Source organism: Delphinus delphis, chromosome 19 (genome assembly GCF_949987515.2).
Source record: "Delphinus delphis chromosome 19, mDelDel1.2, whole genome shotgun sequence".
Taxonomy (NCBI): Eukaryota; Metazoa; Chordata; class Mammalia; order Artiodactyla; family Delphinidae; genus Delphinus; species Delphinus delphis.
In genome coordinates this window covers 51,348,073-51,376,068 of record NC_082701.1, presented here as the reverse complement: position 1 = coordinate 51,376,068, position 27,996 = coordinate 51,348,073, and the positions used below count along the sequence as shown (strand labels likewise).

Below are 27,996 nucleotides of genomic sequence, written 5' to 3'. Positions count from 1 at the left end.
GTAAATCCCAGGATATAGGGCACACTTTAATGGACTTGGTAAACTAGAGCTAATCAATGAATTTGGTATAGTAGCAGGATACAAAATAAATGCACAGAAATCTCTTGCATTCATATACACTAATGATGAAAAATCTGAAAGAGAAATTAAGGAAACACTCCCATTTACCACTGCACAAAAAGAATAAAATACCTAGGAATAAACCTACCTAGGGGGCTTCCCTGGTGGCGCGGTGGTTAAGAATCCGCCTGCCAATGCAGGAGCCCTGGTCCGGGAGGATCCCACATGCTGCGGAGCAACTAGGCCCGTGTGCCACAACTGCTTAGCCTGCGCTGTAGAGCCCATGAGCCACAACTACTGAGCCCACGTGCCACAACTACTAAAGCCCGTGCCCATGCTCTGCAACAAGAGAGGCCACCGCAATGAGAAGCCCGTGCACTGCAACGAAGAGCAGCCCCCGCTCGCTGCAACTAGAGAAAGCGCACGGGCAGCAACGAAGACCCAACGCAGCCAAAAATAAATAAATAAATAAATCTATTTAAAAAACAACAACAACAAAAAAAACCTACCTAGGGAGACAAAAGACCTGTATGCAGAAAACTATAAGACAATGATGAAAGAAATTAAAGATGATACAAACAGATGGAGAGGTATACCATGTTCTTGGATTGGAAGAATCAATATTGTGAAAATGACTATACTACTCAAAGCAATCTACAGATTCAATGCAATCCCTACCAAATTACCAATGACATTTTTTACAGAACTAGAACAAAAAATCTTAAAATTTGTATGGAGACACAAAAGACCCTGAATAGCCAAAGCAGTCTTGAGGGAAAAACCAGAGCTGGAGGAAACAGACTCCCTGACTTCAGACTATACTACAAAGCTACAGTAATCAAGAAAATATGGTAGTGGCACAAAAACAGAAATATAGATCAATGGAACAGGATAGAAAGCCCAGAGATAAACCCACCCACCTATGGTCAACTAATCTATGACAAAGGAGGCAAGGATATACAATGGAGAAAAGACAGTCTCTTCAATAAGTGGTGCTGGGAAAACTGGACAGCTACATGTAAAAGAATGAAATTAGAACACTCCCTAACACCATACACAAAAATAAACTCAAAATGGATTAGAGACCTAAATGTAAGACCGGGCACTATAAAACTCTTAGAGGAAAACATAGAAAGAACACTCTTTGACATAAATCACAGCAAGATCTTTTTTGATCCACCTCCTAGAGTAATGGAAATAAAAACAAAAGTAAACAAATGGGACCTAATGAAACTTAAAGGCCTTTACAAAGCAAAGGAAACTACAAAGACGAAAAGACAACCCTCAGAATGGGAGAAAATATTTGCAAATGAATCAATGGACAAAGGATTAATCTCCAAAATATATAAACAGTTCATGCAGCTCAATATTAAAAAAACAAACAACCCCATCCAAAAATGGGCAGAAGACCTAAACAGACATTTCTCCAAAGAAGACATATGAATGGCCAAGAAGCACATGAAAAGCTGCTCAACATCACTAATTATTAGAGAACTGCAAATCGAAACTACAATGAGGTATCACCTCACACCAGTTAGAATGGGCATCATCAGAAAATCTACAAACAACAAATGCTGGAGAGGGTGTGGAGAAAAGGGAACCCTCTTGCACTGTTGGTGGGAATGTTAATTGATACAGCCACTATGGAGAACAGTATGAAGGTTCCTTAAAAAACTAAAAATAGAATTACCATATGACCCAGCAATCCCACTACTGGGCATATACCCAGAGAAAACCATAATTCAAAAAGACACATGCACCCCAATGTTCACTGCAGCACTATTTACAATAGCCAGGACATGGAAGCAACCTAAATGCCCATTGACAGACAAATGGATAAAGAAGATGTGGTACATATATACAATGGAATACTACTCAGCCATAAAAAGGAACGAAATTGAGTCATTTGTAGAAACGTGGATAGATCTAGAGACTGTCATACAGAGTGAAGTAAGTCAGAAAGAGGAAAACAAATATCGTATATTAAAGCATATATATGAAACCTAGAAAAATGGTACAGATGAACTGGTTTGCAGGGCAGAAATTGAGACACGATGTGGATAAAAAACGTACGGACACCAAGGGGGGAAAGTGGCGGGGGCGGGTGGTGGTGGTGGTGTGATGAATTGGGAGATTGGGATTGACATATATACACTAATATGTATAAAATGGATAACGAATAAGAACCTGCTGTTTTAAAAAGTAAATAAAATTCAAACAAAACAAAACGGTGGCGGGGGGGGGGTCTTCCAGAGTTAAGAAATATTGAATGCAAAAGGAATGATTAGGTTTGGGATTTTGACTAGGCTCTGACTGGTGTTCTAATTAGGGAGCCAGTGTGGCTGGAGGGGAGTAGGAGAGAGGTTTCAGCTTCTCTGGGGGAATCTCTCATTGCTGTTGTTTTGGTGAAAAGGGAAGGAACACATCTCTGATGTAATAATGGGAAATAACTGCAAACAAAAATTTGTCTTATAAATAACTTAGCACCACAGTGCATAACTAGTTCATGCAATAAGGAATAGAGAGCTTGCATTGAATGAAGTTGAATTAGGGGATACCATAACTTGTAGAATTAAAGTCTTTATTCTCCCGTTATGACTAGAGCATTCTTATTGTCTAAAGTGTTTATACTTACTATATTATAGTCAATGTTTATTCTATCTTGCTCCAAAAACAGTTTGAAGCTCCTATAAGTGTACAATGGCGTTAAATGCCTCTCTTTTACTTTATGTCTTTAATTTCCCCTCCTTCCCTCCAGCCTCACTGACTTCTTGCATTTCTTTCCACCGCTGGGCCTTTGTGATTGTTGTTTCACCTGTCCATTCTTTCTCTTTGATCCCCATCATATGAATCCTTCATCTCTTTCAATTCTTTAATATAAAGTCACCTTTTCAGTAAGGCCTTCTTTATACAAAAGGGACACACCACACCGCCCCCTGCATTCCATAGCACCTATTACTAACATTCTACTAACATTTTACCTTTTTTTTTTTTTTTTTTTACTGTCAGTCTCCATGTTCTAGAATGTAACCTCCATGGGAGCAGGGATTTTTATCTGCTTTGTTCACTGCTGTATCCCCAAAGCCTAGAACAGTGCCTGACACATTGTTGCATGAATTCTGTGCACTCCACTGCCTATTAAGACATGGACTGATTGGTTGGTTGACTAAATTAGGGAGAGCAGAGGCTTTTATTAGTAGATCCACAAAAATTTATCAAGTTCTTATTTAACAATAAGCACTGTTCTAGGCACCAAATACAAAGAATAGAATAAAGCTTCTAGGTACTCACAGTCAAGTGGGGAAAATAGTTAAACAATTACAGCAATGAGTTAAGGCCATAAAGCAAGTATGGATGATGTGCTGCATTAAGGAGGAAACACCTCTCTGCTTGGCAGAATCAGGGAGATGGAAAGATGCATAGGAATTACCAGCTAGAATGGCTGTGTTTGAGCTCCTGAGCTCCGCCACCCCACGGATACCAGACAGGATATCACTGGGGAAGAGGCTGGGGGGGTGCCAGAGTCGGAGTGCCAGAGTCGGAGACAGAGGTGGCAGTGGAGCAGAGAGGTCCTGACGCTGAACGTGGAGAAGTCGGAGGTGGAGCCAGGGGGGCGCCCGCCGATGACGTCACGGGCCAGCCTGCCTTAGAGCCTCGGCGCGCTTTCCAGGGGGTGGAGTCGCCGGGGCATCATGGCTGCCTGCCGGGCTGAGGCTCATGGCTCCGTGAGTGCTGTTGTCTGCCCCTCGTCCCTTTTTTCTTGCCTGTCCCGTATTTTCTTTCTGCTCCTGTAAGCTCCACCTTGCCTCTTTGCCTCCCTGACTTAGCTGGCCGCCCCCAGGCGAGGGGGGACGGTGAGGCTCTTCGTCCCGCCCCTCTCACTGGTTCTGCGATTACATTTATTCCACTATGGCTGTGGCGCCGGCTGTGAACCATAAATACACCTCTGTCCACTCTTTAGGCTTCAAGCCCAATGGGAAGCCAGGAGCCGACGAACGGCTAACTGTGGGGGTGTAGATTCCTGGGGGAGACCTCTGACGCAGCTGTATGGGAAAGGGGTAACCGATAATCTGGAAAAGCTTCTGAGACCCGAAGTACGTGCAGGAGTTAGCAAGGAAAAAAAAAAAAGCGCTAAAAGAGGTTTCAAGGCGGAGGCAAAAAACATGTTCAAAGGCAAGAGACAGAGTAGGTGTCTTTGAAAAACTCAGAAAGTTCAGCTGGGTGGTGGTGGAGAGGTCAAAGGTGACAGCCTCGTAAGTCTTGGTAGGCAGTGATTTCAACCGGAGGATAATTGGGAGTTATTGAAGGGTTTTAAGCAAAAGAGTGGATAAGTTTTGTTTTCGTTTCCTGAGGTAGCAGAGTAGAGAGTGGACTGCGGTGGTCTCCAACCTTTTTGGCACCTGGGACCGGTTTCGTGGAAGACAGTTTCTTTTTTGTGGGGGGATGGTTTCGGGATGATTCAAGCACATTGATTTATTATGGTCTCTATGCAGTCAAACCTCTCTGCTAATGATAATGTGTTTTTGCAGCTGCTACCCAGCGCTAGCGTCACACTGCCTCAGCTCCACCTCAGATCATCAGGCGTTAGATTCTCGTAAGGAGTGCACAGCCTAGATCCCTCACATGCGCAGGTCACAGTAGGGTTCTTGCTTCTCTGAGAATCTAATGCCCTCGCTGCTCTGAAAGTAGGCGGAGCTCAGCCGATAATGCGAGCAATGGGGAGTGGCTGTAAATACAGATGAAGCTTCGCTTGCTCACCGCCCGCTGCTCACCTCCTCCTATGCTGCCTGGTTCCTAACAGGCCACCGACCGGTACCGGTCCATGGCCCGGGAGTTGGGGACCCCTGGACTAGAGAGTATCAGTTAGAACGCTGTGATTTAAATGTAGTAAGAGATGGTAGTGACCCTGACCATGGCAGCAATGTTGAGGTTCCAGAGGTGAAAACAGAGTAAAAAGATACTGAGGAGATAGCATCTAAATTAAGTAAGCTCCCCAGATTAATACTGATATAGGCCGAAGTTTGAGAACACTGTACACTTTCTTCTCGACCTCATCCACTGACTGCATGGCTTTAATAGCCAGTGATAGATGCTGATTTTTCCTAAATCTCTACTTTGGCTGTGATCTCTCTCCTGAGCTCTAGTTATATCCATCTGCCTGCCAGAGTCTCCATCTGGCCAACCTACAGGCACCACATATGCCCAACACTGAGCTTTTCAGAAAATCCACCCCTCTTCCAATGTTCACTAACTTGGCAAATAGCACCCTCAACCGAATAGTTCTGCCGTGACGTGTGGATGTCCTCTTTCACTTCTTCCTTTCCCTACACAGGACCCAAGTTCAAAACACACTCTGGAGCTAAATCCCCCCACCCCACCCACTCCTGGCTTCTGAGTCAATAGACAGGATCACCTAAATATCAGTTGCATTTTAAACAGAACTTTGGTGATTCTGAGGCATCAGTACCACTTTGAGAAAGAGTAGTATTCAGTGTGCCAATGGACAGGTCCTCAGGAATAGGAGCTAAAAGAGAAGATCAAGAGAGGAAGGCAAAAAGTGGGAGTGTGATGTTGGTGGGCAGTTCTGAGTGATAACCTGGTCCAATTTTGACAACACTGACCATGAACAAGAGTGTTTGACTGAGATGGGGTGAAGGTGAAAGTCAATGATAGGGCCATCCACAAGGACACTGAAGTCATCTAGAACTTGAACACTGGTTTTTCAAGCTGTTTTCAAGCTGCTAAAGGTTAACTGGATGTGGAGGAGTGACTGGAGGAGCAGGGATACAGCTATAATGGTTTTGAATTATTACTGGGGATCAAGAAGGGTAAAGGTCATTAAGTATTGTTGAACTCTGTCAGAATTTTAAAATAAATCTGCTTAGCACTAGGAGTAGGCTAAACTGGCCCCCTCCCCTAGAATTATCTATATATAAAGGCTACTATGTCCCCAGAATCTGGTACATATACAGAGATCGTTCCTGTCCTCCTTAGGAAGCCCACATCTTAGCTACAAAGACAGAACAGGAAACAATTCCAGTGGGATTGTATCTCATATATATTTAGCTTATAGGCACTCAGATGTATACACTCCACTAAAAAAAGAGGGGGATGCTTAAAAATTATACTCTGCTTATGTCCTTTTTTGCAGTACGCGGGCCTCTCACTGCTGTGGCCTCTCCCGTTGCGGAGCACAGGCTCCGGACGCGCAGGCTCGGCGGCCATGGCTCACGGGCCCAGCCACTCCACGGCATGTGGGATCCTCCCGGACCGGGGCACGAACCCGTGTCCCCTGCATCGGCAGGCAGACTCCCAACCACTGCGCCACCAGGGAAATCCCTCTGCTTATGTCCTTTTATGGAATGTCTGTTATTAGGCACATTTCCATTTCCATATACATATTACTGTAGTGTTACGTACTATTCCTTTTGAGCAATTTAAAGGATTTTTTTTGAGGGTGACCTTAGACCAGTCTTGTTTTTCAACTTGCTGGCTTTAGAATCAGACCCCATAGAAGGTGGGCTGCCACTGTATCTGGTGGTCATTGCTCCACGTGCAAGGTACTGTGGGAGCTCCAAGGAGGGAGCAGCATTCTGCCGGGGATGCTCAAAGAAGAGTTCACAAGGAATATTTATTCTAATTGAGCACTTTAAGGATCGGTACAGGTTTGTTAAAGAAAGAGGCAAGACCAAAGCTGGATGGCCAGTTGTCTAAGTTGATTGGCTAAACTAAGACTTCTAAGGTTTCTTCAAGCTCTAAACTGCTTTACTTTACATCTTCATTTTTTCCCGGTTGACTTTTGGTTTTTTTTTTTGGCTGTGTTGGGTCTTTGTTGTTGCACGCAGGCTTTCTCTAGTTGCGGCGAGCGGGGGCTACTCTTCGTTGCAGTGCGGGGGCTTCTCTTATTGCAGAGCATAGGCTCTAGGCACCTGGGCTTCAGTAGTTGCAGTGTGCGGGCTCAGTAGTTGTAGCGCACAGGCTTAGTTGCTTCGCGGCATGTGGGATCTTCCAGGACCAGGGATTGAACCCATGTCACCTGCATCTGTAGGTGGATTCTTAACCACTGTGCCACCAGGGAAGTCCTCCCTCTTGATTTTTTAAAAAAATCTATTCCATTATTATTCCCCAGTTTCCTTGGTGGGCAAGATGGTCAGGAAGGTGTTTGAACTTGCTTCACTTTCCTCAGGAGCAAGCCTGGCTTGAGGCTGCCCAGGCCTTCATCGAAGAGACCCTGTGTCCACCTGGCAAGGAGCCTGATGTCCAGTTGACTCAGTTGGTAATTGACTGTGTGAAGACTGTCTGGTTGCCCCAGGGAAGGAACCAGGGTTTAACACTGCCCCTCAGCTACAGGTAAGGAGAAGTGGGATTCCCAGGAAAGTTAAATTTGGGATTGAAAAAGAAGGACTTACCATTTGAGTTGACTAAGGGGAAACTTAAGGGGAGAAAAAGGTGGTCTAAAGAAAACCCCTTCTGCCAGTCTTTCTCATTCTCCATCAAGCTGCTTTCCTTTTCTTGTAGTTCTCCTTAATTGGCTCAAGTCAAGTTTAGAGACAAGGAGAGGGGCGTGAGAAGATAGAAAATATGGAAAAAGAACCCTCAAAGTGGGGAGAGAGGCTGATACTATTTCGTTTTGTGCATTAGGAAACTAAGATACAGACTGTGACTTCAGCAAGTGTAGATCGTTGATTTTGAAAGACCTGAGTTTGAGGTCTTCTGAAGGTGCTTTTTTGGTTTTGTCCTTTTTAACACTATACTACCATTCCTAAACCGTTCTAGGCAATGTTAATAAAGTACTACAGGAAAAGGGTTGCATGGCCAAATAAGTTTGAGAGACATCGCATAAGATAAACTTCTCTAGGAGAATCATGAGGCTCATTGACATGTTAAAGGCTCCGCAAAGTTCTGCAAAAAGAAACCTGCTTACTTCCTCATAGAAGTAACTAGTATCTGGAGTATGAGGGTATATCATTCTTGTGAATATCTTTATATTTTTTCTATCCATGCATCTATCCCTAAGCAATATTCAGTAGTTTTACATACCTTTAGACTTTGTATAAATGGTACCATACCTTGTATATCATCTGCGGTTTGCTTTTTTGTGCTTAACATTATGCTTGTGAGATTTATTCACATTGATAGCTCTAGGTCATTTATTTTAACTGCCGTGTGGTATTCTGTTACGTGACTAAACGTATCACTTTTTTCTTTTTTTAAAAAAGGTAGAAATCTGTTTAGCTTTGTTTATTTTGTTATTTCCCAATAATAACTGAAAATCCAAAAAGAATAATTGAAAAGTGGTAAGTCAGCAATTTTTAGAAAACTTGCAACCTGTTTAAGTTTCTTGTTATTCTTCAGGATAAATGTAGACTAGATAGCACAATATGTAGAAGATGGTGGATGAAGATAGAGTAAAATTTATTTGACAGGTATAAATATTCATTCATTTTTCCATTTCCCTTCACTGAGTGCCTGCTGTGTGCCAGGTACTGTGGTGGCCTTGAAAGTTGGAGGGCAGTGGCCCATGCAAAAGGTCTGTGGTTATCACCTTCAGTTTCCTGACCCAAACCCTGAAGAATCTGAGAAAAGTGACCCCTATCCTTACTGTTTTCTGTCCTGAAGGTGCCTAGGGTAAAGGCACGGTTCCCTCCAGTTGTTTTTTCCTAGGCTTTTACAGAAGTAGGGAAAGACAAAAAGACTTTTGAGTGAGACATACCTGGCTTTGCCACCTGCACCACTGTGTACCTGAACCTCTGTAAATTTCCTCATTGGTCTGTTTCCAGGGATTTTTGGTGAAGATTCAATGCAATATTGAGCGTGAATGGACCCAGTACAGTATGTGTATAGCAGGGGTGCAACGATGTTAGTTTCTGTCTTTGCCTTTTATCTGCTCTGAAGTCATTGGGGAAGAATGAGGCAGATGTGGAAGGGGTGTGGGCCATCTAGAACAGCATTTCTAATCTTTAGCACTCACATGTAGCTTATGTTCATGAGTGCAACAAGGAGGATAAATTGTCATGTTTTGTAACCTTATCCTGTTTCTTTTCCGCTGGAAAAACCATGGGAGTGGAGATGAGTGAAAAAACCGTGGGAATATAATAATGGTATTACAAAAATGTGAATCTATCACCACTTTGATAATTTAACTTGTATCACATTCTCTGTGATATACCTCACAATTGGTAGTGACTCAGCAGTGTTGCGGCACTTTGCTTAAGAATGGTTGATCTCAAACATCTCTTGAGATTTGGGAGCTTGTGATATCAACTCCCACCTCAGCCTCAGCTTCCCAGCCAGTCTCTAGTACTGTGATACTCCAGACTAGGAAGGAAACCTGGCCGGGGCCAATGAGGTTGAGCCATTAGGCAGATGCCTTAGTGCCCCCACTGAAGTTCTCTGTGGAGCTGAGAGCTGAGATGCTGTCAGGGGAGCAGTTTGTGTTGTCTCTAAAATGTTCTCCCCACCTGCTCATCTCCTCAGGCTGCTCTTACATTCCCACTCCATTTCTCTGGGTCCTCTCTGTGGCACTGTCTTGTTCAAGATATGATTCAGCACAGACTTTCTTCCTGCCTTCCCTAGGTACTACCCAGTGTTTGGACCCAGACCCCATCCTCGTTTTCTTAGGCCCTCACTCCCAGTTTTTTCAATCAATCAAACTTTCTTAGTCCAGGTTCCCCATTGATCTTTCCTTGGGATCTTGGGGGATTTGTTGGGGTTGAGGATAAAATTCCTAGGCTTGAACATAGCTTTACGAAACCTCTGTTCCCTTCACTCTGCAGCTTTGTCTCAGTAAAGGACCTCAGGACCCACCAACGTCTCCCATGCTGCAGCCACCTGTCCTGGAGCAGTACTGCGTACCAGGATTGGACCAAAGAGGCCGGACCACGTGGCGTCCCCCTGCCCCGGGAACGGCTGTTACTTTTAGGGACACTAACAGACCTATCAGGGGACTTGGAACAAGAGTGCAGGAATGGAAGCCTCTATATAAGAGATAACACTGGTACCCTGGGCTGTGAGGTGAGTAGGAAGGGGGCAGTGAGATCCCTCAGATACTAATAAGAATGGTGTCTAGGGAGCAAGACAATTAAGTCTCTGAGGGAACAAAGATGGAGGGGGGTGGACTGGATGCCAGGGTCCTGATTAATCCTTGCCCTTGGTCTTTTCTAGCTCATAGATCTGGACCTTTCTTGGTTGGGCCATCTCTTTCTGTTCCCCAACTGGAGTTACCTCCCTCCTGCAATGAAGTCCTCAGGAGAAGGGCACTTGGAGCTCTGGGGTGCCCCTGTGCCAGTGTTTCCCTTGACCATCAGTCCTGGCCCCCTCACCCCCATCCCTGTTCTCTACCCAGAGATGGCTTCCCACCTGCTCAGGCACAGGTAATTCTTCCGTGTAGGGGAGGAGGCAGCACTGTAAAACTGGGACGATGATGGTGGGTCAGTGGAAGGAGGGAAAGAAAGGCATTGAGAGTAATATAGATGGAATGTTCCCAATCAGGGGAACAGTGGGGCCTCTCAGAAAGTTAAGAGCCAGATTCTTCCAGGGAAGTGTGCCTTATCTAAGGGCAGGTAGAGTTTGAAGGAGGTTTTTAGAACAATGGCTTTGGGCTATGGAAATTTTACATCACTACTAGGTAATAGTGGAAAGGAAGGCATTTGTAGGGGAGAAAAAAAGAGAGAAATAAAAATGACTTCTGTCTCTACTTTTTTTTAGAAGCAAGCACAGAACTGTGCAGCCAAACCTTGCTGGGGAGCTGGTTCGATTGAGCGCTCTGGTGACAAGTCGAAGGAAAGCCTACTTCATCCTGTCTCTTGGTGGATCATCCCCAGTTGGCAGCCATGTGTCTGTCATCGTGCAGGTGAGGATTAGGGTCAATTCAGGGGTGTGGAGGTGTGGGAGGGGGGTACGAGCTCCTAATAGGAAAGATAACATCATAGGAGGAACCAGGTGGGAAAGGAGGACAGCTGGGGAGAGTTATTTCTGGAACAGTGCTGTTGAGGGAACAGTGTGAGTGACGCCTTCCCTACATACAGGAGGTGGGGAGTAGACTTCCCTGCTGTGCAGCTCATTCGAGGAGACAACTTTTGTATCATGTGTCCCATTTTGAAAACCTGCCAGAATCACTTGTTTTTCCCCTGCATTAGAAGAATGAGCAAGGAGAGTAGTTATCTTAACACCATTAAAACATGAAATACATGTACTTTTAGTAAAACTTGGTACTTATTGTTGAGTCTTTTTACATCAACTGGTACGATTTTATTTTTTTAATTATTATTTTTAAAATATTTATTTATTTGGTTGTGCCAGGTCTTAGTTGCAGCAGGGTGGGCTCTTTAGTTGCAGCTTGCCAGCTCCTTAGTTGTAGCACATGGGCTCCTTAGTTGTGGCATGCAAACTCTTAGTTGCGGCATGCATGTCGGATCTAGTTCCCTGACCAGGGATCAAACCTGGGCTCCCTACATTGGGAGTGGGGAGTCTTATCCACTGTGCCACCAGGGAAGTCCCTGGTATGATTTTAAAGTCATTCATTTTTATACTGATTATTGTTATATGATTTATACAATTATCTGAATAACGTTTCAGAAGCATTCAAAACAATTAAAGGATGAACGGGCTCTTTAACATGCATATCGAAATAGGAAACTATGAAATTTACTAGCACTATAAGAATTCTTACCTGTATCTGTGTGTGTCATGAGCTGGAGTAACAGTAATTAGAGTATAAAGAAACTGAAAACGCTTACAAACCACCCAAATTTCTAATCTTGTTTTTTCCTCTTGGGTTAAAGAGGAGCTTATGTATATTGTTTACATTAGAATGTTTTAAGTCTCCTAGAGCATTCAAAAATTCTGGGCATGGTAGGATTGGCTCATTCGAGGGGGAAAGCTCTGAAATACACTTGAATTTCTGCAGGGCAACTAAAGTAGGCCAAGCCCTTTGGGTAGTTTATAATCTTATTGTAGATTCTATATCATATTGATTTGTAAAACAAGCAGAGCATAATACAGAACAGTGTGTAAGTTCCAAGTTGTGTGGTATAGTTGTAACTGCTATAGCAGGTTAGCTAGAGTTTATTATGTGGAGAGAAGCCTAAGGAGGGAGAGTTTAGACTCGATCTGGTTCTTGAAGGTGGCTAGGATTTGAATCCCTAGAAGAGAGGGAGGGCTGTCTGGGACTGGAGTATCACCTGTACCAAGATTGGCCCTTTATTGAGTATATGCTGTATGCTAGGGGCTTTGGTCATTTCAGAGGCACAGAATTGAGTAAGTTGACGGCTCTTGTCCTCTGGAAGCTCTCAGCCAGGTAAGTGAGTCAATGATTACTGTTCAGGGTCATAAGTGCTGGGGTAGAGTCATGCACATGCACAAGGCACTGTGAGGGTGCAGAGGTGGGCCTTGGAATAAGTCTGGGTGCTCAGGGGAGGAGTGATCTTGGTTTGTTTACAGGCTGCTGAAGAGACACATTGGCGAAATACCGTCACTCTAGATGATCCCAGTGAATCACCTCCATGATAGAGGAGTGAGGTCGTGTCTAGAAAGACTGAACTCTGAAGAGAGGAGTAAAGGTTCAGGGTAAACTGCTGTGCCAGGCAGGTGAGGATAAGAGATCGCTAAGCAGTGACGGAGGCGCAGCTGGAGAGGGTTAGCGTCCGTGTTTTGCCCTGGGGTGGTGTGGGCCTGTCTTCCTCAGCAGGGTTTTTGTCTTAGAAGAAGAGTTGAGGAAAGAGGGCTGTGATGCTGTAAACTCAAGGGTGAAGTGTGGGTAAAAAGGGCAGGATTCAGGGGATAGGTATTCAGGTCCTGGCATTCAGACAGAGGAAGGGAAGGACCTCAACGTCTGAATAAAGGAGAAGTGGATGCAATATTGGGAGGTCCTAGTAAGAGGTTAGAGGAAGTCTAGTGAGCCCAGGGGGAGCAGGGGAGAGCAGAAGCAATAGTATTCAGTCATTCATTCGTGTGTTCAGTCAGACCATCATTAGCTACTTGTTTTGCATAAGCAGTAAGCTTAAGTGAAATCTTGGCAATACCTTACGATGAGTTGTGACGTCCAAGGTCTGACTGGTGGTACTCAGCTGGTTTTAGAGAGAAATGGGGGTCTGTGAAGCCGAGCATAGGGGACTGTGAAGTTCAAGTATCCAGAGTCATCAGTGTGTTTTGAAGCCCCTGAGAATGGCAGCCGTGCTCTGGGAGGGACATGCCCTAGAAGATTGTTATACTTATTAACGGTCTCATCTATGTAACTTTTTTCCTTTTGCTTAAATTTCTTCAACAGCCACCTTGCTCCATTCCATAGGAGACCCTCTGCCGTTCATTTTTATTTTTCTACTTGGATGTCTCTCCCTTTCCGAAAGACTGAAAGTCTTCAGCATGTTATTTCTGGGTTTTTTCTTCATCTCGGCCCTTCCATCCTGTCTCTGGCAACTGCCAAGGCCATTCCTCCTCCGTCCCGGCAGGGTTTTCATGGCCTTGCTCATTCTGGGTTCTGAACATTTCTGTGTTGTTGCCTGTGCTTGAGTCCCGCTCCTCTCTCCTCTCTACGTCAGCAAAGCAGAGATGGCCTTCAGGACCTTGGCAAGTTCAGCTTCTTTCACTTGGCCTTCCTGATCATTCCAACCCATCCCGACCTCTTTCTTTCTCTGAAACCTTACCAGATGTGTATTGTTTTTGCCACTTGATCATACATGGCTCCATGTTATTACTTGGGTTTGTGTCTGTATTTCCCCGTGGTTTGAAATATGTTGGAGATGAGAGAAGTCTATGATATTTCCCTTAACATCTATCCCAATACTGGATACTTACGTACCGTGTGCATACTGATTAAATAAGTGAACATTGTTTGTATGGCTGGTTTGTATGTTGGAGTGGGATGGGGAAAGGGCAGAATTTTCTGAAAGGAATATTTATATATTTTGGAGAAAGTTGTAGGGCTGGTTTGTGCCTTGGGGAAGGGATTAGGAAATATTTTCCATTTCCATGAGAGGGGAGAGATCCTGAGAGTTCTGTGGCTTAAGATTTAATTGGGGAGCAGGGAAGATGAAGAGGCAAGGAAAGGCTCTCGAGGAGTAGGTCTTTGAGGGTCACATTGTGATGGGAAGGGACCCTGGCAGAGGGGCAGCATCATGCGAAGCCTCTCACGTACCGTGTTGTCTGCTTCCGCACAAGCCAGATCCCTGCGCAGCTGGTGTGGCACCGAGCCCTTTGGCCTCATAAGGCCTATGTGCTGACGGAGCTGCGAGCGTCCAAGCTCCCTGGTCACCGTTACCGGATTTGGATGACCAGTCCCTCCTCCCGGCTTTTGCCACTGAAACCAGAATGTGTGCGAGAGCTGGAACTGGAGCTGGAAGGAGCCCCCTTGGAGACCAACCCCCAGCCACTCCCCATACTCAGCAATCCGCAAGACAAGAAGGGTCCAGGTCCAGACGGTCTCGTCCGGGACTCCAGGCTCTTATCATACACGGTGAGCATAAGGGAGAGATCCTTGAGCCCGAAGGGCAGGAAACGTGGCGGTCTCCAAAGAGGATGGGAACGGGGATCACCTGGCCCTTTGGCTTCTTTGCAGGGAACCGTCACGGGCACGCTGAATCAGCCTGCGGGCCTCTACGAGCTGGACGGGCAGCTGGGGCTCTGCCTTGCCTACCAGCAGTTCCATGGCCTCAGGCGGGTAGTGCGACCAGGAGTCCGTCTGGAGGTATGTGAGGGGCCAGGGCTGGTGACAGAAGGAGACCCTTTCAGTAGCTTGTCTTACCTTTACGGGCTGGTCCTTCTTTGCAGCAGGTCGACGCCTCTACAGCAAGATTATAAAAATAATAAATGTGTGTTGGGGCGCGGGGGTGCTTTTGTTAAGAATGATTTGGACGAGAGCTCAGGTCAGAAGGGAGTAGAGAGTGGGGCTCTGGGAGGAGCAGTTAGGTCCAGAGCCTCTCCTTTCCAGAAGGGCCTTCCAACTGGAGCTGAAGTGCAGGTGAGCAGCCAGGGCCCCGCTGGCCAGGAGCCCCCGGGCCCACAGAAAGGCTGAGTGAGGCTTCTGGGAGATGAAGCCTTACCGCAGGGGAGCGGCTTGTGATGGAAGGCGAGGCATAAGGGGCTGGAGGGAAGCAACCTGTAAAGGAGAAATTGTATTTCTCCTGGGACCCAGGCAGTGGAAAACTGCATTTAACTCTGCCTGCGATCACTGAGTTGCTTTTTCCCTTCTGCCTCCCCAGCTCCAGGATGTTCACCTCCTGCAGTCAATGGGTGGGGGGACGAGAAGGCCCATGTTAGCCCCCTGCCTCCGTGGCGCCGTTCTACTTCAGGGCTTCTCTCGTCTGATGCCTGAGACTCAGTCTTCCCACCGAGCCCCCGGGGCCTCCCTGTATGAGCAGCTGGTGTGGGAACATCAGTTAGGACTTCCCCTCTACCTGTGGGCCTCCAAGGCCCTGGAGGAGCTGGCCTGCAAGTGAGGAGGACGACGGTCTGGGCTGGGGAGGCGGTGGGAGTGGGACACTTCCTCTGTCAGCGAAGCCAGATTCTGGGAGAGACAGGGTCTTTGGGGGAAGTGACTCCACTTCTTTCCGTGGCCAAGGCTGTGTCCCCATGTGCTGAGACACCACCAGTTCCTGCAGCATTCCTCGCCTGGGAACCCCAGCCTGGGACTACAAATCCTGGCCCCTACCTTGGAGGTTCTCGTTCCACCTGGCTGCCCCGGTCGGAATACACACAACGAGATCCTTGAAGAGCCGCATCACTGTCCGCTGCAGAAGGTCTGAGGATGTGGGGGAATGGAGTTGGCAGAGCTAACGCCCTGGGGGACACCCCGGGCACAGGGGACACATAATCTGATGTCTCTTCTCTCTGACAGTACGCTCGACTGCAGACCCCCTGCTCTTTCCCTACACTGGCCGCCCTGAAAGAGGAAGGGAAGTGCAGGGCCTGGGCCTCCTTTGACCCTAAGACCCTTCTGCCCCTCCCAGAGGCTTCTCACCTGCCCAGTTGCCAACTCAATCAGCGCCTGGCCTGGTCCTGGCTCTGTCTGCTGCCCTCTGCCTTCCACCCGGCCCCAGTAAGTGTGTTTCCAGTGGGGCTCAGGGGACTTCCTCTTTTTGCCATTTTCACTACCACTACCGTAGTCCTTTCTTGTCATTTTGATTACACTAGCCTTCTAACTAGAATACTCCACCTCTTCTTGGCCCCCTCTAATCCGTTCTCTTGTAGCAACTAGAAAGGGATGGGGTACAATTGAACATCGATTATAAAACTCTCTTAATTTAACTGCTTCTCTTGTTTCTACCAGTGTGTATAAAATCAAACCCAAACTCCTTATTATGTCTTGGGAGTTCCTCCATGGTCTCCTAGCTCTAACCTCGGTTTGTATACTTTCTCTCTGGCTACTAAATGTGTGAATGCAGGTGCATTTTTTCCACATCTGTCTACCTCACTTCAATATAAATTCTTTGAGGTCACAGACCATGTTTTTGTGGTTCACTTTGTAGCTCTAACAGTTAACACAGTGCCTGGCACGTGCTAGATGCTCAGTATATCTGTTTAATAAGACTTGATGCCTCGGCCTTCGTCTCCTTGTAGGTTCTGCTTGGGATTCTGGTGCCTTCGTCTCGTAAAGGTTGTCTGCGACTTCAGGACCAAAGCGGTTCCCTCCCCTGCCTACTCCTGGCCAAGCCCTCGCAGCCCCTCGCTGACCCCGGGCTCATAGGTTTGGAGTTCAGAGGTGGAGAGAGATGGTGGTGGGGTAGAGGTTCTCCGAACTGGGGGCTTGGCAGAAAGCACTGCTGGGATTTACTAGAGATGCTGGAGTGGCTTCTGTTGATCAACCAGTCTGGCGGGAGGTGTAGGAGGCTGGTATTGGCAGGTGGTGTAAAGGAGCAAGGGGTTCCTGGCCAGAACTACAATTCCCAACATTCACTTCTCCCTCCCTAGGCACACCAGGATGACAACTTCCATTTCTTACCCTCTTAGTGTGGAAGAGTAATGGGGCTTATTTGGGCTTATTGAGGTTTGTAGGCAGGGAAACCCTGGAGAGGAAAGCTTTTCAGATCTCGGAGCAGGCTTTTTAGGGATTTATGAGAAAGTAGAATCAAGGCCTCTCAGCCTAGGTGGCCAGGGGTGGGATTGGCCATGCAGATGGAATGGTTTCTCCCTTGGAGGTATGACTCCTCCAAGATGGGGCTCCGGCCTAGGCCTTCACGTTGTGTTAGGGGAGCATCTCTGGCCTGAGTCAGGCAGTGAGACCTGCAGGGCGGTCGGCTCTACTGCCCATCCCACAATCCTCCCCTCTTGCCAAAATAGAAAACTTTCTTCCTCCAGGCTGCCTGGTGCGGGCGGAGAGGTTCCAGTTGGTCGTAGAAAGGAATGTCAGAAGCAACTTCCCTTCCTGGAAGGAGCTGAGCATGACAGGCTTCATGCAGAAGAAGCAGGCCAGGTTGGTCCTTAGGGTGGTGGCTGTCCTCTGAGACCCTGAGGGGAAGGGGAAGGGCCCGGTGCAGGTGGTAGAACTCTGGGGCCCACAACATCCAGTGCCTGCATCGCTAAGAAACCTATTCCTTGTCTCTCCCGACAGAGTGTATGTCCAGATTTTCCTGGCTGATGCCCTGATCCTGTCTGTGCCCAGACCCGTCCTTCACTCGGCCACCTCCTCAAGGCCTCCTCAGACAGAGCCCTCCCTGCCAGAGGGTCCCCACATAGGCCAGAGCCGGCTGTTCTTGCTGTCCCACAAGGAGGCACTGATGAAGAGGAACTTCTGTGTCCCCCCAGGAGCCAGTTCGGAGGTGCCCAAGCCCACCCTCAGCTTCCTCGTGTTAGGGAGCTGGCTTGGGGGCACCCAGAGGAAGGAGGGAACTGGATGGGGCCCACCCGAGCCCAGGGAAGGTGAAAACTCGGATCAGAAGGTAAACTGGGGCCTGGGACCTGGGACCTGACGTCCTGTGCCCCAGCTCCTGTCTGAGGGACCCTGCTCTCCCCCTCAGGTTCTCCTCATCTTCCTCAGCTCCTCAGTCCGCTGGTTTGAGTTCTTGCACCCAGGGCAAGTGTACCGACTCGTGGTCCCTGGCCCTCCCGTGAGTGCCCAGTTCACCATGCCCTTCCCCAGAAAGCATTTTTTGGCTTGGGGTCTGGAGAGGAACTTCTAGGTCTCCTAGAAGAAGGGTGGATTTAGATCAAATAGAAGGCCTGTCTGTGTCTGGATCACTTCCTTCACTAGGCTCCAGAGAGGAAACAAAACTGGATCGTAGTATGTTAGGAACCTGTCTCCGGACCAGGACACACTCAGAGACAATCATCTCCCCATTTCCTGGCAGACACCAATGTTGTTCAAGGAGGGTGGTTCATCCTGCGTATCACTGCGTCCTCCGGAGCTGGCTGGCTGTGCGTCCTGCCTCACTGTCCAGGATGAGTGGACCCTGGAACTTGCGAGCTCCCAGGACATCCCAGAGGTGCTGGGTATCAGCAGGGCACTGCCTGAATCCTCGCTGACTGACCTGCTCAGTGGCAAGTAAATGTCCAGCAGCTTCTCCAGCTAGTTTGGCTGCTCTCTCTTCCTCTGCATTCGTTGGGTGGGATGAACAGCCCATTCTCTGCTACAGTGTGTGTTTCTTGCATGTGATTTAGCTCCTAGAGGAATGATGTCACTCTAAGATGCAAGTTGGGTTTCACACTTGATTTTCCCCCAGTATGTTACTGTTCTGAAACGACTGAGCAGGCTTTCTCACAGTTCAGGAAAAGCTTCAGCAATAAAAGGAAATATAAGAAACAAAAAAAACAAGGACAAAGCTGAAAAGCTTTAGGGAAGAACCTTCCTTTGGTGCAAGAAGTGGCTAACTATGGCTTTAGGAACAGCTGTACTTTCCTCGTGTAGGCTTTTTCGGGGTAGCTGCAGTGCAGTTGAAGAAGCTGCAGAGATACTTCCCCCCTGTGTAAACAAACAAACAAACACCCTACTGGATTACATGTGTAATTTTTACAAAGCCGATCCCTATCAGAAGTGAAAGTTTTCAAGGACCTGTGATTTGAAGGGAGTGGGCGTGGGCCCCAGCATACAAAGCTGTGAACAATGGACTGACTGAGATTCTAGGTGTAAATGCAAGTGCAGATTCACCTCTGCTGGGGCGTTCCTTGGTGAGGCCTCTGAGTGCAAGGCTGTGTGGGTTTTGAGTGATCTGCACAACCCTGCTTTTCCCATGAACCCTGTTACTTTTAGCGTGCGGTTTGAGACAGTGCAAGGCTTTCCAGGGCCTCATAGTTAATGTTCCGGCAGACACTGTAACTCCTTTCTGTCCTTGGGTCTGACTCCAGTCTCTGCTTTCTTAGGCCTCCATTCTCACTGTATTTCTCTGACCTTCCAGTTTCACAGATTCCTTGGTGTCTTTCTCAGCTGAGATTTTGTCACATCTCTGGATAAAGCCTGGTAATGACATCTGTTTTGGGGAAAGGTATGAAATAGAGTGATGGGACCTTGTGATCCTGAGAGAGACCACTGACCCCTCGCCTCTCCTTCTGTAGGGAGCTCTGGGGCCACGAGACGATGTGTGAAGCTCACCGTAGCCCTGGAGACGGCCGACTGCGAATTCCCCCCTCACTTGGACATATATATTGAAGACCCACACTTGCCTCCCCCACGGGGACTTCTTCCAGGAGCCCGAGTCTACTTTAACCAGCTAGAGAAAAAGGTTTCCAGGTGAAGATCTGTGTTGATGTCCTTGCCTCCCCTTCCCACTGATGTGGTTCTCTTGAACGCTCGCCCCTACGTGTGTGGCAATGACACCTTCTCTTTGGTATTACGTTTGCTGTGTTTCTCTGGCATTTATGCCCTCTGCCCCCGCGAGATGTTCCAGACCAGTCCTTCCCTTATTCTTCCCTCTGCTCCAGTAGAGCCGGGGTTAGGGCATGTCCCTCGGGGGAGTGGCCTGGCCTGTGTTGCAGTCCCAGCTCCTACCTCACATTGACTTCTTTCTCCTCATCACTCTTCCTCCTCCCCCTGCAGATCCCACAATGTTTACTGTTGTTTCCGGTCGTCTACCTATGTGCAGGTCCTGAGTTTTCCCCCAGATACCACAATCAGGTCAGTGGCCCAGGCCTCGGTCCCTAAACTTCACAGCCTCACATCTGCATACCATACCTGTTCCAGGGTCTGGAATTTTTGCCATAACTACAGTCTTCTCCACTCCTAGCAAAATATGTTGAGTTGCAAGGATTTCCTCTGCTTCAAATAAAAGATGTCCAGTACCTATCATTTTACCCAGAAAGATTTAGCATTCTAGGATTTTCAAGGCTTTTCAGTCCAAAATACAAATCTTTCTTGGCTAACATCTTGGTTTTTCAAGACTGAGAAATAACTGATGACAATCAGAGATCAAGAATCAAAATGGGGGGACTTCCCTGGTGGTCCAGTGGGTAAGACCCTGCGTTCCCAATGCAGGGGGCTCGGGTTTGATCCCTGGTCTGATCCCTGGTCGGGGAACTAGATCCTGCATGCTGCAACTAAAGATCCCGTGTGCTGTAACGAAGACCCGGCGCAGCAAAAACTAGGAAAAAAAAAAAAAAAAGAGTCAAAATGGGGGCCATGGGGCTTCCAGGAGAGCACAGAAGCCACTACTGTCCCCATCCGTATGCCTGCTGAGTCCTTCCAGACACACCCTGCTTTTAGAACCCTGTTGGCTGTTTCTTGACCCCTTTCTCTCTTTAGTGCCCCCCTGCCCCACATCTACCTAGCCGAACTTCTGCAAGGTGAGAAGGCCCCATTCCGGGCCACTGCCTCTTGCCACGTCGTTTTGGTCTTCAGCCTTCAGCTCCTCTGGGTGTGTGCTCATTGTACCAGCATCTGCCCGCAGGTATGAGAGGGAACAGGCCGAGCTGGGTGCAGGGTGCCAGAGGGATGTGCTGGGATCCAGGGGATTTTCCCAACCACTTTCTTCATCCCAGGGAAGGTGTACTCGTCAGAGCCCTGCTTGCCCCACTCAGACATCTATAAGCCAGGCCAGCATCAGGTGAGAGCAGAGCACAAGGTGGGTTCCCGTCCCACCACTTACATGACTTTGTGTCTGTTGTCCCAGTGTTAGCACAATTTCTGGCTTGTGGGAATTGCTTAATAAATACTTTCAAATCAACGAATGAGAGTAAAGTGAGCTAACGACTGGAAAAGGTGGAGAGGGAGTCGTGTTGGGTCCAGGTGACTGGCCACCTGGGTTCGCTGTGGGAGTTGCTATTTCCTACTCCCCATCCCCCACCCCCGCCCCCAGGCTCCTGGTGGAGGATGGGACTGCCGAGGCTGTGGTGACCTGTAGAAATCATCAAGTGGCAGCAGCACTAGGACTGTGTCCGAGTGAGTGGACCTCCCTCCTCGAGCTCGTTCGAGGGCCAGGGACAGTGGCCTTGCAATTCACGGGGCCTGGAGCCCAACCTGAGGTGGGTGAGATGTGGCTGGGAGGCGGGGGCTCAGATACCCAAATTCCTGGGGGCTTGGTAGAGAGCATTTAAAAACTTGAGTTCTGTTGAAACCCGAGTTTCCCTTTCTAGTCCTCAGCCAAGACTGATGAGCCCTTGACCCTCTTCCTCTGGACACTGTGTACCAGTTTCTCTGTCCTCCGCCCTATTGTGCTTTCTTTTGAGCTTGAGAAGAAACCCTCCAAGATCATCCCGTTAGGTAAGGGTGGAAGGGCAGGGGTGTAGATAGATGGGTCCCAAGAGGAAGAGGGAGGAGGGATTGATAGGGGATTTCAGGAGTCGGGGAGGAGAATGGTGGGCGAGGACTAAAAACCACATTCATAGGACACGTGTTTTCCTCTCTTCCCATCTCAGAACCTCCTCGACTACAGCGATTCCAGTATGGGGAGTCCCTTTTCCCGACTCGTGTGAATCCCAGGATCCGACTGTCATGCCTGTCTATCCAGGAGCCTGAGCACCCCAGTGCCCTGGGGGCCTTAGTTTCCTCCTGCTAACCCGAACTGTAGTGGCCTGAAAGTTCTTCCTGCCCTGCTGGAGACCTTGAGGACTGGGTTTCAGCTCTTCCCCCTTGTCATGGCTCTTAGCTTCTCTGTGATTGAACCAGGGCCCCAGATCCCTGGATTCACAAAATGCTACCCTACTGTTATTTCTCCTATTCTAATGCCAGCCTGCCTTGAGGAGATTGTGGAAACAGGCAGATCATGGTGCTGTTGCTGTTTCCTCTCCAGTTGGTGTCAAGGCGCCTGTGCTCACAGGTGGCCCTGAGCACCTGGGTTCTGTCTTTGTGGCAGGGACTTGCCCCTTGCGGGGATGCCCCTGACAGGCCCCTTGGTCTACAATAAAGCTCTGGGGATGTTTCTCACTTGTGCTCACGTGGGTCTCAGGCCTCATGACCTCCTGGCAGCTGGCCCATCGTTTACCATCATTTCAGCCCTTGTTTGCCACCCGTGCCAAAACTGGTTTGGAGAAGAGCTTCTGGTCCAGTCAAGTCAGGCCCTAAAGGGAGCAAAGTGGGGTGCGGGGTAGACAGCATTGCCATGATGGCCTCAGTCAGCAAGGCTGGGCCCAGGAAGAAGTCAAGCCTGGAATTGTTGCTAAGTATTGGTGTAAGGTGGTTATGGAGAGAGGGAAGCACCAAGCATTAGGAGGGGCGTGGCAGGAACTTGTAATGTGGAACCCCAGTCAAGGGGTCAGTGCTGTGGGTGTCCTGTGGTCCAGGCCTCAGGCAGATAAGATACTTGATCAACACCATGAGACTGGCAGGAGTTCCTAGTCAGAACCTACAGAGTTAGGGTTTGCAGGAGCAGTTATTTGGAGATGCTCGTGCATTTGGCTGGTGTTCTGTCGTTTCTTTCCTGGTTGCTGCTTGCTAGATAGAGGGGTAGAGCATAGCCGCACCTCCAAGCGCTGTACAGAGCACGTTCCTTCCTTTGCATTAGGGATCTCTTTTAGTTCGTATTTGAGAGGTCTGTGGATTGTGGCTGTTGCCACACACCAAGGTTTTTGAGCACTTGGAAAGGGATTTGTCTCTACTTCAGCGGTACATATGTGAAGATTCGAAGAACACCGTTTCAGCAACTGGCCGGTTAGCTCAGTTGGTTAGAGCGTGGTGCTAATAACGCCAAGGTCGCGGGTTCGATCCCCGTACGGGCCAGCAGCGTTACTTTTATTCCCTCCCATAGCCGCTGGTAGCCGGAAGTTTCCGACCGGAGCTGCTTACTTTCCCAATCACAAACGACAGCGAACCCACTACTTTTCAAAAACTGAGTTGCTCGCTCACTGCGACGCTCGGAAGGGCGCGCCCGGGTCTGGGAGCGGCTGCCACGTCTACTCTTCCCTGGGAGCGCACTGTTGGAGGCGGGCGAGAGAATGGGGTAGATCACAGAAAGGTGGGGCGGGGCCGCGAGGGGACGGTCGATTACAATTATGTCCTCTGGTGTTCTCACCGAACGGTCTCGTAATCCTGGAAGCGCGAAATTGTGAGAGGGATGGTGTTTGCGGAGCAGGAAGACTAAGGAAGGCTTGGAGCGAGTCGTTTGCTTGCAAGCACGTAGTCGTGGCCGAGTGGTTAAGGCGATGGACTAGAAATCCATTGGGGTCTCCCCGCGCAGGTTCGAATCCTGCCGACTACGTGTCTATTTTTTCTTCTCCGACGCGCACTGAATTCCTTCTGTCCTACGTGTCACGGAGGATTGATCCGATAGGCGCCGCAGACATCCTCCAACCACGCATATCTAGCTAGTGTTGAGGTCTTTCATTTACATCTTTCAATATCCGGGGCAGCTCTTGAGTGGACGTTTGACATCAAACATAATGATTTGTCAAAATTAATTTTAGAATCTTAAGTTGTGACCAGCCTGCCGGCGGTATACTTGTATATATCCCTGCAGAAAAGCCCCCAATGCCTTTGGCGCCGTGGCTTAGTTGGTTAAAGCGCCTGTCTAGTAAACAGGAGATCCTGGGTTCGAATCCCAGCGGTGCCTTTAGTCAGCCGACTCCGAGGAAAAGATCGTATCTGTTTTGTCCTTGAAATCCTTACACTCTAATGAATTTATCAATTGCTTTTAGACAAGAGGATGCAAGGGCTCCAGTTCCACACTCATTTCCTGCGGAGAGGAACTGCCTTTTCCGGTAGACTGCTTCAAAAGCTTGCGCCGTGACCAGGGCGGGAACCCGGCGCAGGCCTACTCCTTCCTTTGCAAAGCGGATGACACCCCGCTGGTGCTGGTGGGCCAGCCCTGGCAGCCGTCCCACTGCCTTGGTCCTCCGCAAGAACCTAAGTCGGTTTGTTTTGGTTGGTTCTTCATTATAGTTCTTTTGGTTTGGGGCCTCAGGATTATATATGTATATATATATTTACAAATAATTCTTAATTTAAAAAATCGAGGGAGGGGTGCGTCTTCTATGCGCAGTTCCTGTACCAGGCCCTTCACGTATAGCTGTATTCACAAGCTGGTAGTCAGGGTTAGGAATTAGCAGGAGATACTAGCTGGCATTGCGCCATCTGGTTTCCTGCAAGAGGGCGCGTAAGGGCTGGGACCCTGTGGACTGAGTGGGAGTAGAAGAGAGCATAGTCCCGGTGGGGCCTCCGGAGAGCCTGGTGTGGAAGGGCAGAACACATTTCTGGAGCACTGAAGCCGGGCGTGTGAGAGTAGAAGTAAATGCTATGGAGAAGGAGGCAAGAATTAGGATCTGTGGGCCGCTGACAGGGCCTAAACCTCCTTGGAAATTAGGCAGAAGGGTCTAGACACCATCCTTTGCCCAGGAACCACTGCAAGATGTCTGAGCACAAGTTTGGCTTGAAGGAATTGGTATATCGAGGTGACAAGTCAAGTAAATGACGCAGCACCACTGGGACCAGATTTGTGCCAAGCACTGGGCTGCACGCTGTGCATAACCAAATGAATAAGGCAAACCCCTTTTCTCATAGGAAGGCACAGTCAGACACAGTGCGCCAAGGGCAGGGACAGGGCACTGTGAGAACACGGACAAGAGAAGTGGCATCTCATCGGACCTGAGAGTGGAGAGTGAATAGGGGAGGCTTTCTGGAGGAGGTGAGCTACGTCTTAAAGACCACATGGAAATTTGCCTATGTTCCATTCAACAACTCCATACTCTGTAACAGCCATTATTCTAGGCCCTGGGAATACAGCAGGGAACAATAAGCACAACAAAAAGCGTTTTTAAAAGTAAATTGTGTAATATGCTAGATAAATGCTACACAGAAGAATAACATAAGGGATCAGTATAGGAGGGGAGAGGACTTTGGGGGGTTGGTTATAGAAATGTCGAAGACTTGCACCTGCGCAGCTACAGAGAGATGGAGAGGAGGGGATGAATTCGAGACATGTTTAGTATAAAAAACACTACAGGATTCAGTAACTGATACGATGTGGAGTCTGAAGAAAAGGGAGAAGCAATTCAGGACGTTGCCAGGGTTCCACTTTAGGGAGGTGCTGAAAGGAAGGGTTACTACCTTCTCAAATTCACTCTTTCTCAACCCTATCTCTTTCAAACAACTGTGATTGCCCAAAGTTATACCTTAGAACTCAGTGTTTCCATGTAAAGCTTTGACTCCTGTTAAAATATAAAATACTTGCAACAAGGTAGAGACAACATCAGTAGTTTACGTCTTAGTTCTTGGACTCTAAAAGTGGGGTCCATAGATATTGTATGGATTTTTCTAGAAAAGGTGGCCACAGCTTTCATCATGATCTATAAGGAATTTAGGCTTCCACCTCTGTGCAGATTAAGTGCGGGAGACCAGGTAAGACAGAGGTGACTAGAGACTTGGGGAAGGCGGGCGCCCAAGAGGAGGGAGACAGAAAATGGCACAGGGTGGCAGAAGGGAGATGCCAGATCAGCCCTGAGCACTCCTCACACACCTGAAAGGCCTGGGATGCCGACGGGAAAGGATGGGCTGTTCTCTGCTGCCCTCCCCCGCCGTCTGGCCAGGGACACCTGGGAAAGAAAAGGCAAAGAGCTGAACCCTTCGTTGAACTCCCCTCCACCAAAGTATCTGTGGGTAGGGCCTTAAGAAGGGATGGGACCACAAATCACACGACTGGGCTATGGAACAAGATGGTTCAGCCCAGAGATGCTACGGGGGGGGGGGGGGGGGTCGAGTTCAGGGGCCGATCAGAACCCTCCTGGGAAGACTCTCCAGAACAGGAACCGACCTGAAGGAACACGGTAGCTGGCAACTGACCCCATCAGATCCTGCCAGGACTCTTGGCGGCCCCCACGTGAGAGCACGGCGAGTGTATTAAAAGCTTAGAAGCTCGCACAGTTTGGAAAGCCCATCCCCCACCTGACCTCGCCAGCCACTCATCTCAATGACGCCTCCTGCGTGGGTCTTCTTGGCCCCCGGAAATATTCCCTCGCCTGGGCACTACCCTGCGGTCTGGGGAGACTGTGGGCTATCGAAGTGTCGGTCACTCCAGAAGGATGGACAGACGCAGGGACAGAAAGAGGGGCTGGTGTTCCCAGAGAGATCTCAGGACTCATTAATTGTCCCCAACCAGGCAACTCTACCGCTAGTCTTCAAAGCTCTGCGCCGGGGGCTGGGTCCGAGGATGGCGGGCGGAGGCAGGAAGAGTCGAGACTCCGGACTACGGAGTGGCGCCGAGTCAGTTACCGTAGGGAGCGGGCACACGGGTGCTCGAGGCAGTCCTGGAGGGCTGCTCGGGGGCGAGGCCGAGACCACTCCCTCCCACTTCCCCGACGTTATTTCCTGGGAGGAGTCGGAGCTCGCGGCTCTGGAGCCGAGAGAGATTCCCAGACCCCAGCTCCAGAGTATTGTGCGTCGGGGCGGGTGGTCCCCGACCGCGTGCTAGGATCAGGCCGCAGTGAATCACAGTCCTAGGACTGCAGAAAGTCTGGGACGACCTCTAAAGTCGTCCGCGGTCGTTACTGTACGTCGGCTCGTTGGTCTAGGGGTATGATTCTCGCTTCGGGTGCGAGAGGTCCCGGGTTCAAATCCCGGACGAGCCCGGCCTTCCAGTTTTGCGGAAAACAGAGCCCCAAGGCGGTTGTTACTTGGAACGGCGCTGAGGAGGCTGGGCTGGAAGGTGATCAGAGTGAACTGAGGGCTTGAAGGAGGTGTTCCGGGAGCTCTTTTGTTCTGAGTGGACACCCGGGTGGCAGGAAGAGGCTCGCAGCGCGCAGTCCTTCCCAGAGTTCCAGGAAGAGGGCAGGCACCGCTTGACATGGGCAAGACGCTCGCTGTCTGTTCCCCTCCTTCCTACTTGATGCTACTCCTCGGCCTCCAGAGCCTGGTTTCGGTTTGATTGATGTCCGTCAACTTATAGTAGTGGATGACAGTTAGTGAAACGGGTTGGGACCTACTTAGGATTATGTCTGGGAGAGCCCCAGGACTGTCAGAATTCAGGTCTCTGCAGGCTTGGAGGCCGTTGTCTCTCGGTCACTCCTGCTCGTTTTCGCCCTTCTGGGGACTCGCGCTCAGTTATGGTCTAGAACATGCATAGGTTTGGGTCAGCATTTCTTACTGGACGGAGAAACAGCATCCGCAGGAACCTCGTCATTGGCACGCCGCGCTCGGTGAAGATAGCAGATCAAGCATTTGGAGCAACCAGTGTTCGTCTCATTCCTCGTTAGTATAGTGGTGAGTATCCCCGCCTGTCACGCGGGAGACCGGGGTTCGATTCCCCGACGGGGAGGAGTGCTAAGCCTTTTGCACTAAATCTTAACTTCGGAAGTACCCATCCCGGGCCCTAGGATGAAGATAAAAAGAAGACGGGAAGAAAAAGGAAAGCAGAAGAAGAGGGATCGTTTGTCCTGACTCTCAAGCTCACATTCTAAATTTTATATTTGTTTTATTTCAAGTAACTCGTATTTTAAATATATGGCTAAATTAATTATTCTCTGCATTCACTAGGTTTATTAGCCATTATTCTCGCCGTTCAATAAGCATATTAGACGCGTTCATTGACGATAATTTAAAATACACAAGAAGGCAAACAGCAAAACACTGTCACACGCGTAATTCGGGGG

General features: G+C 48.7%; 1 protein-coding gene and 5 non-coding genes across 6 annotated transcripts; all 6 read left to right on the top strand.

Annotated features, from left to right (window-relative positions):
• Positions 1–3,736: 3,736 nt before the first annotated feature.
• CTC1 (CST telomere replication complex component 1) lies at positions 3,737–22,345 on the top strand. The gene is made up of 23 exons (XM_059996659.1): positions 3,737–3,785; positions 7,247–7,410; positions 9,837–10,074; positions 10,225–10,433; positions 10,768–10,912; positions 14,222–14,512; positions 14,615–14,743; positions 15,258–15,490; positions 15,617–15,794; positions 15,893–16,093; positions 16,615–16,741; positions 17,353–17,467; positions 17,606–17,933; positions 18,012–18,101; positions 18,342–18,535; positions 19,386–19,447; positions 19,543–19,717; positions 20,024–20,101; positions 20,726–20,870; positions 20,962–21,026; positions 21,279–21,444; positions 21,556–21,682; positions 21,838–22,345. Exons 1-23 carry the CDS (start codon positions 3,753–3,755, stop codon positions 21,975–21,977), a joined length of 3,633 nt encoding a protein of 1,210 aa, XP_059852642.1. The 5' UTR covers positions 3,737–3,752; the 3' UTR covers positions 21,978–22,345.
• Positions 22,346–23,063: 718 nt separating this feature from the next.
• On the top strand, positions 23,064–23,137 carry TRNAI-AAU (transfer RNA isoleucine (anticodon AAU)). The gene has a single exon. It is a non-coding gene; the product is annotated as a tRNA-Ile (tRNA).
• A 396-nt stretch (positions 23,138–23,533) lies between these two features.
• On the top strand, positions 23,534–23,615 carry TRNAS-AGA (transfer RNA serine (anticodon AGA)). The gene has a single exon. It is a non-coding gene; the product is annotated as a tRNA-Ser (tRNA).
• A 277-nt stretch (positions 23,616–23,892) lies between these two features.
• TRNAT-AGU (transfer RNA threonine (anticodon AGU)) lies at positions 23,893–23,966 on the top strand. The gene has a single exon. It is a non-coding gene; the product is annotated as a tRNA-Thr (tRNA).
• A 2,938-nt stretch (positions 23,967–26,904) lies between these two features.
• On the top strand, positions 26,905–26,976 carry TRNAP-CGG (transfer RNA proline (anticodon CGG)). The gene has a single exon. It is a non-coding gene; the product is annotated as a tRNA-Pro (tRNA).
• Positions 26,977–27,590: 614 nt separating this feature from the next.
• TRNAD-GUC (transfer RNA aspartic acid (anticodon GUC)) lies at positions 27,591–27,662 on the top strand. Its single transcript has one exon. It is a non-coding gene; the product is annotated as a tRNA-Asp (tRNA).
• Positions 27,663–27,996: the final 334 nt, after the last annotated feature.

Bases quoted from the DNA above. Each gene is read 5' to 3' on its own strand.
- CTC1 (XM_059996659.1), top strand. From the start codon at position 3,753: ATGGCTGCCTGCCGGGCTGAGGCTCATGGCTCC. The intron at 19,448-19,542 runs GTAATGACATCT...CTCCTTCTGTAG, and splicing joins ACATCTCTGGATAAAGCCTG to GGAGCTCTGGGGCCACGAGA. The intron at 21,683-21,837 runs GTAAGGGTGGAA...TTCCCATCTCAG, and splicing joins CTCCAAGATCATCCCGTTAG to AACCTCCTCGACTACAGCGA.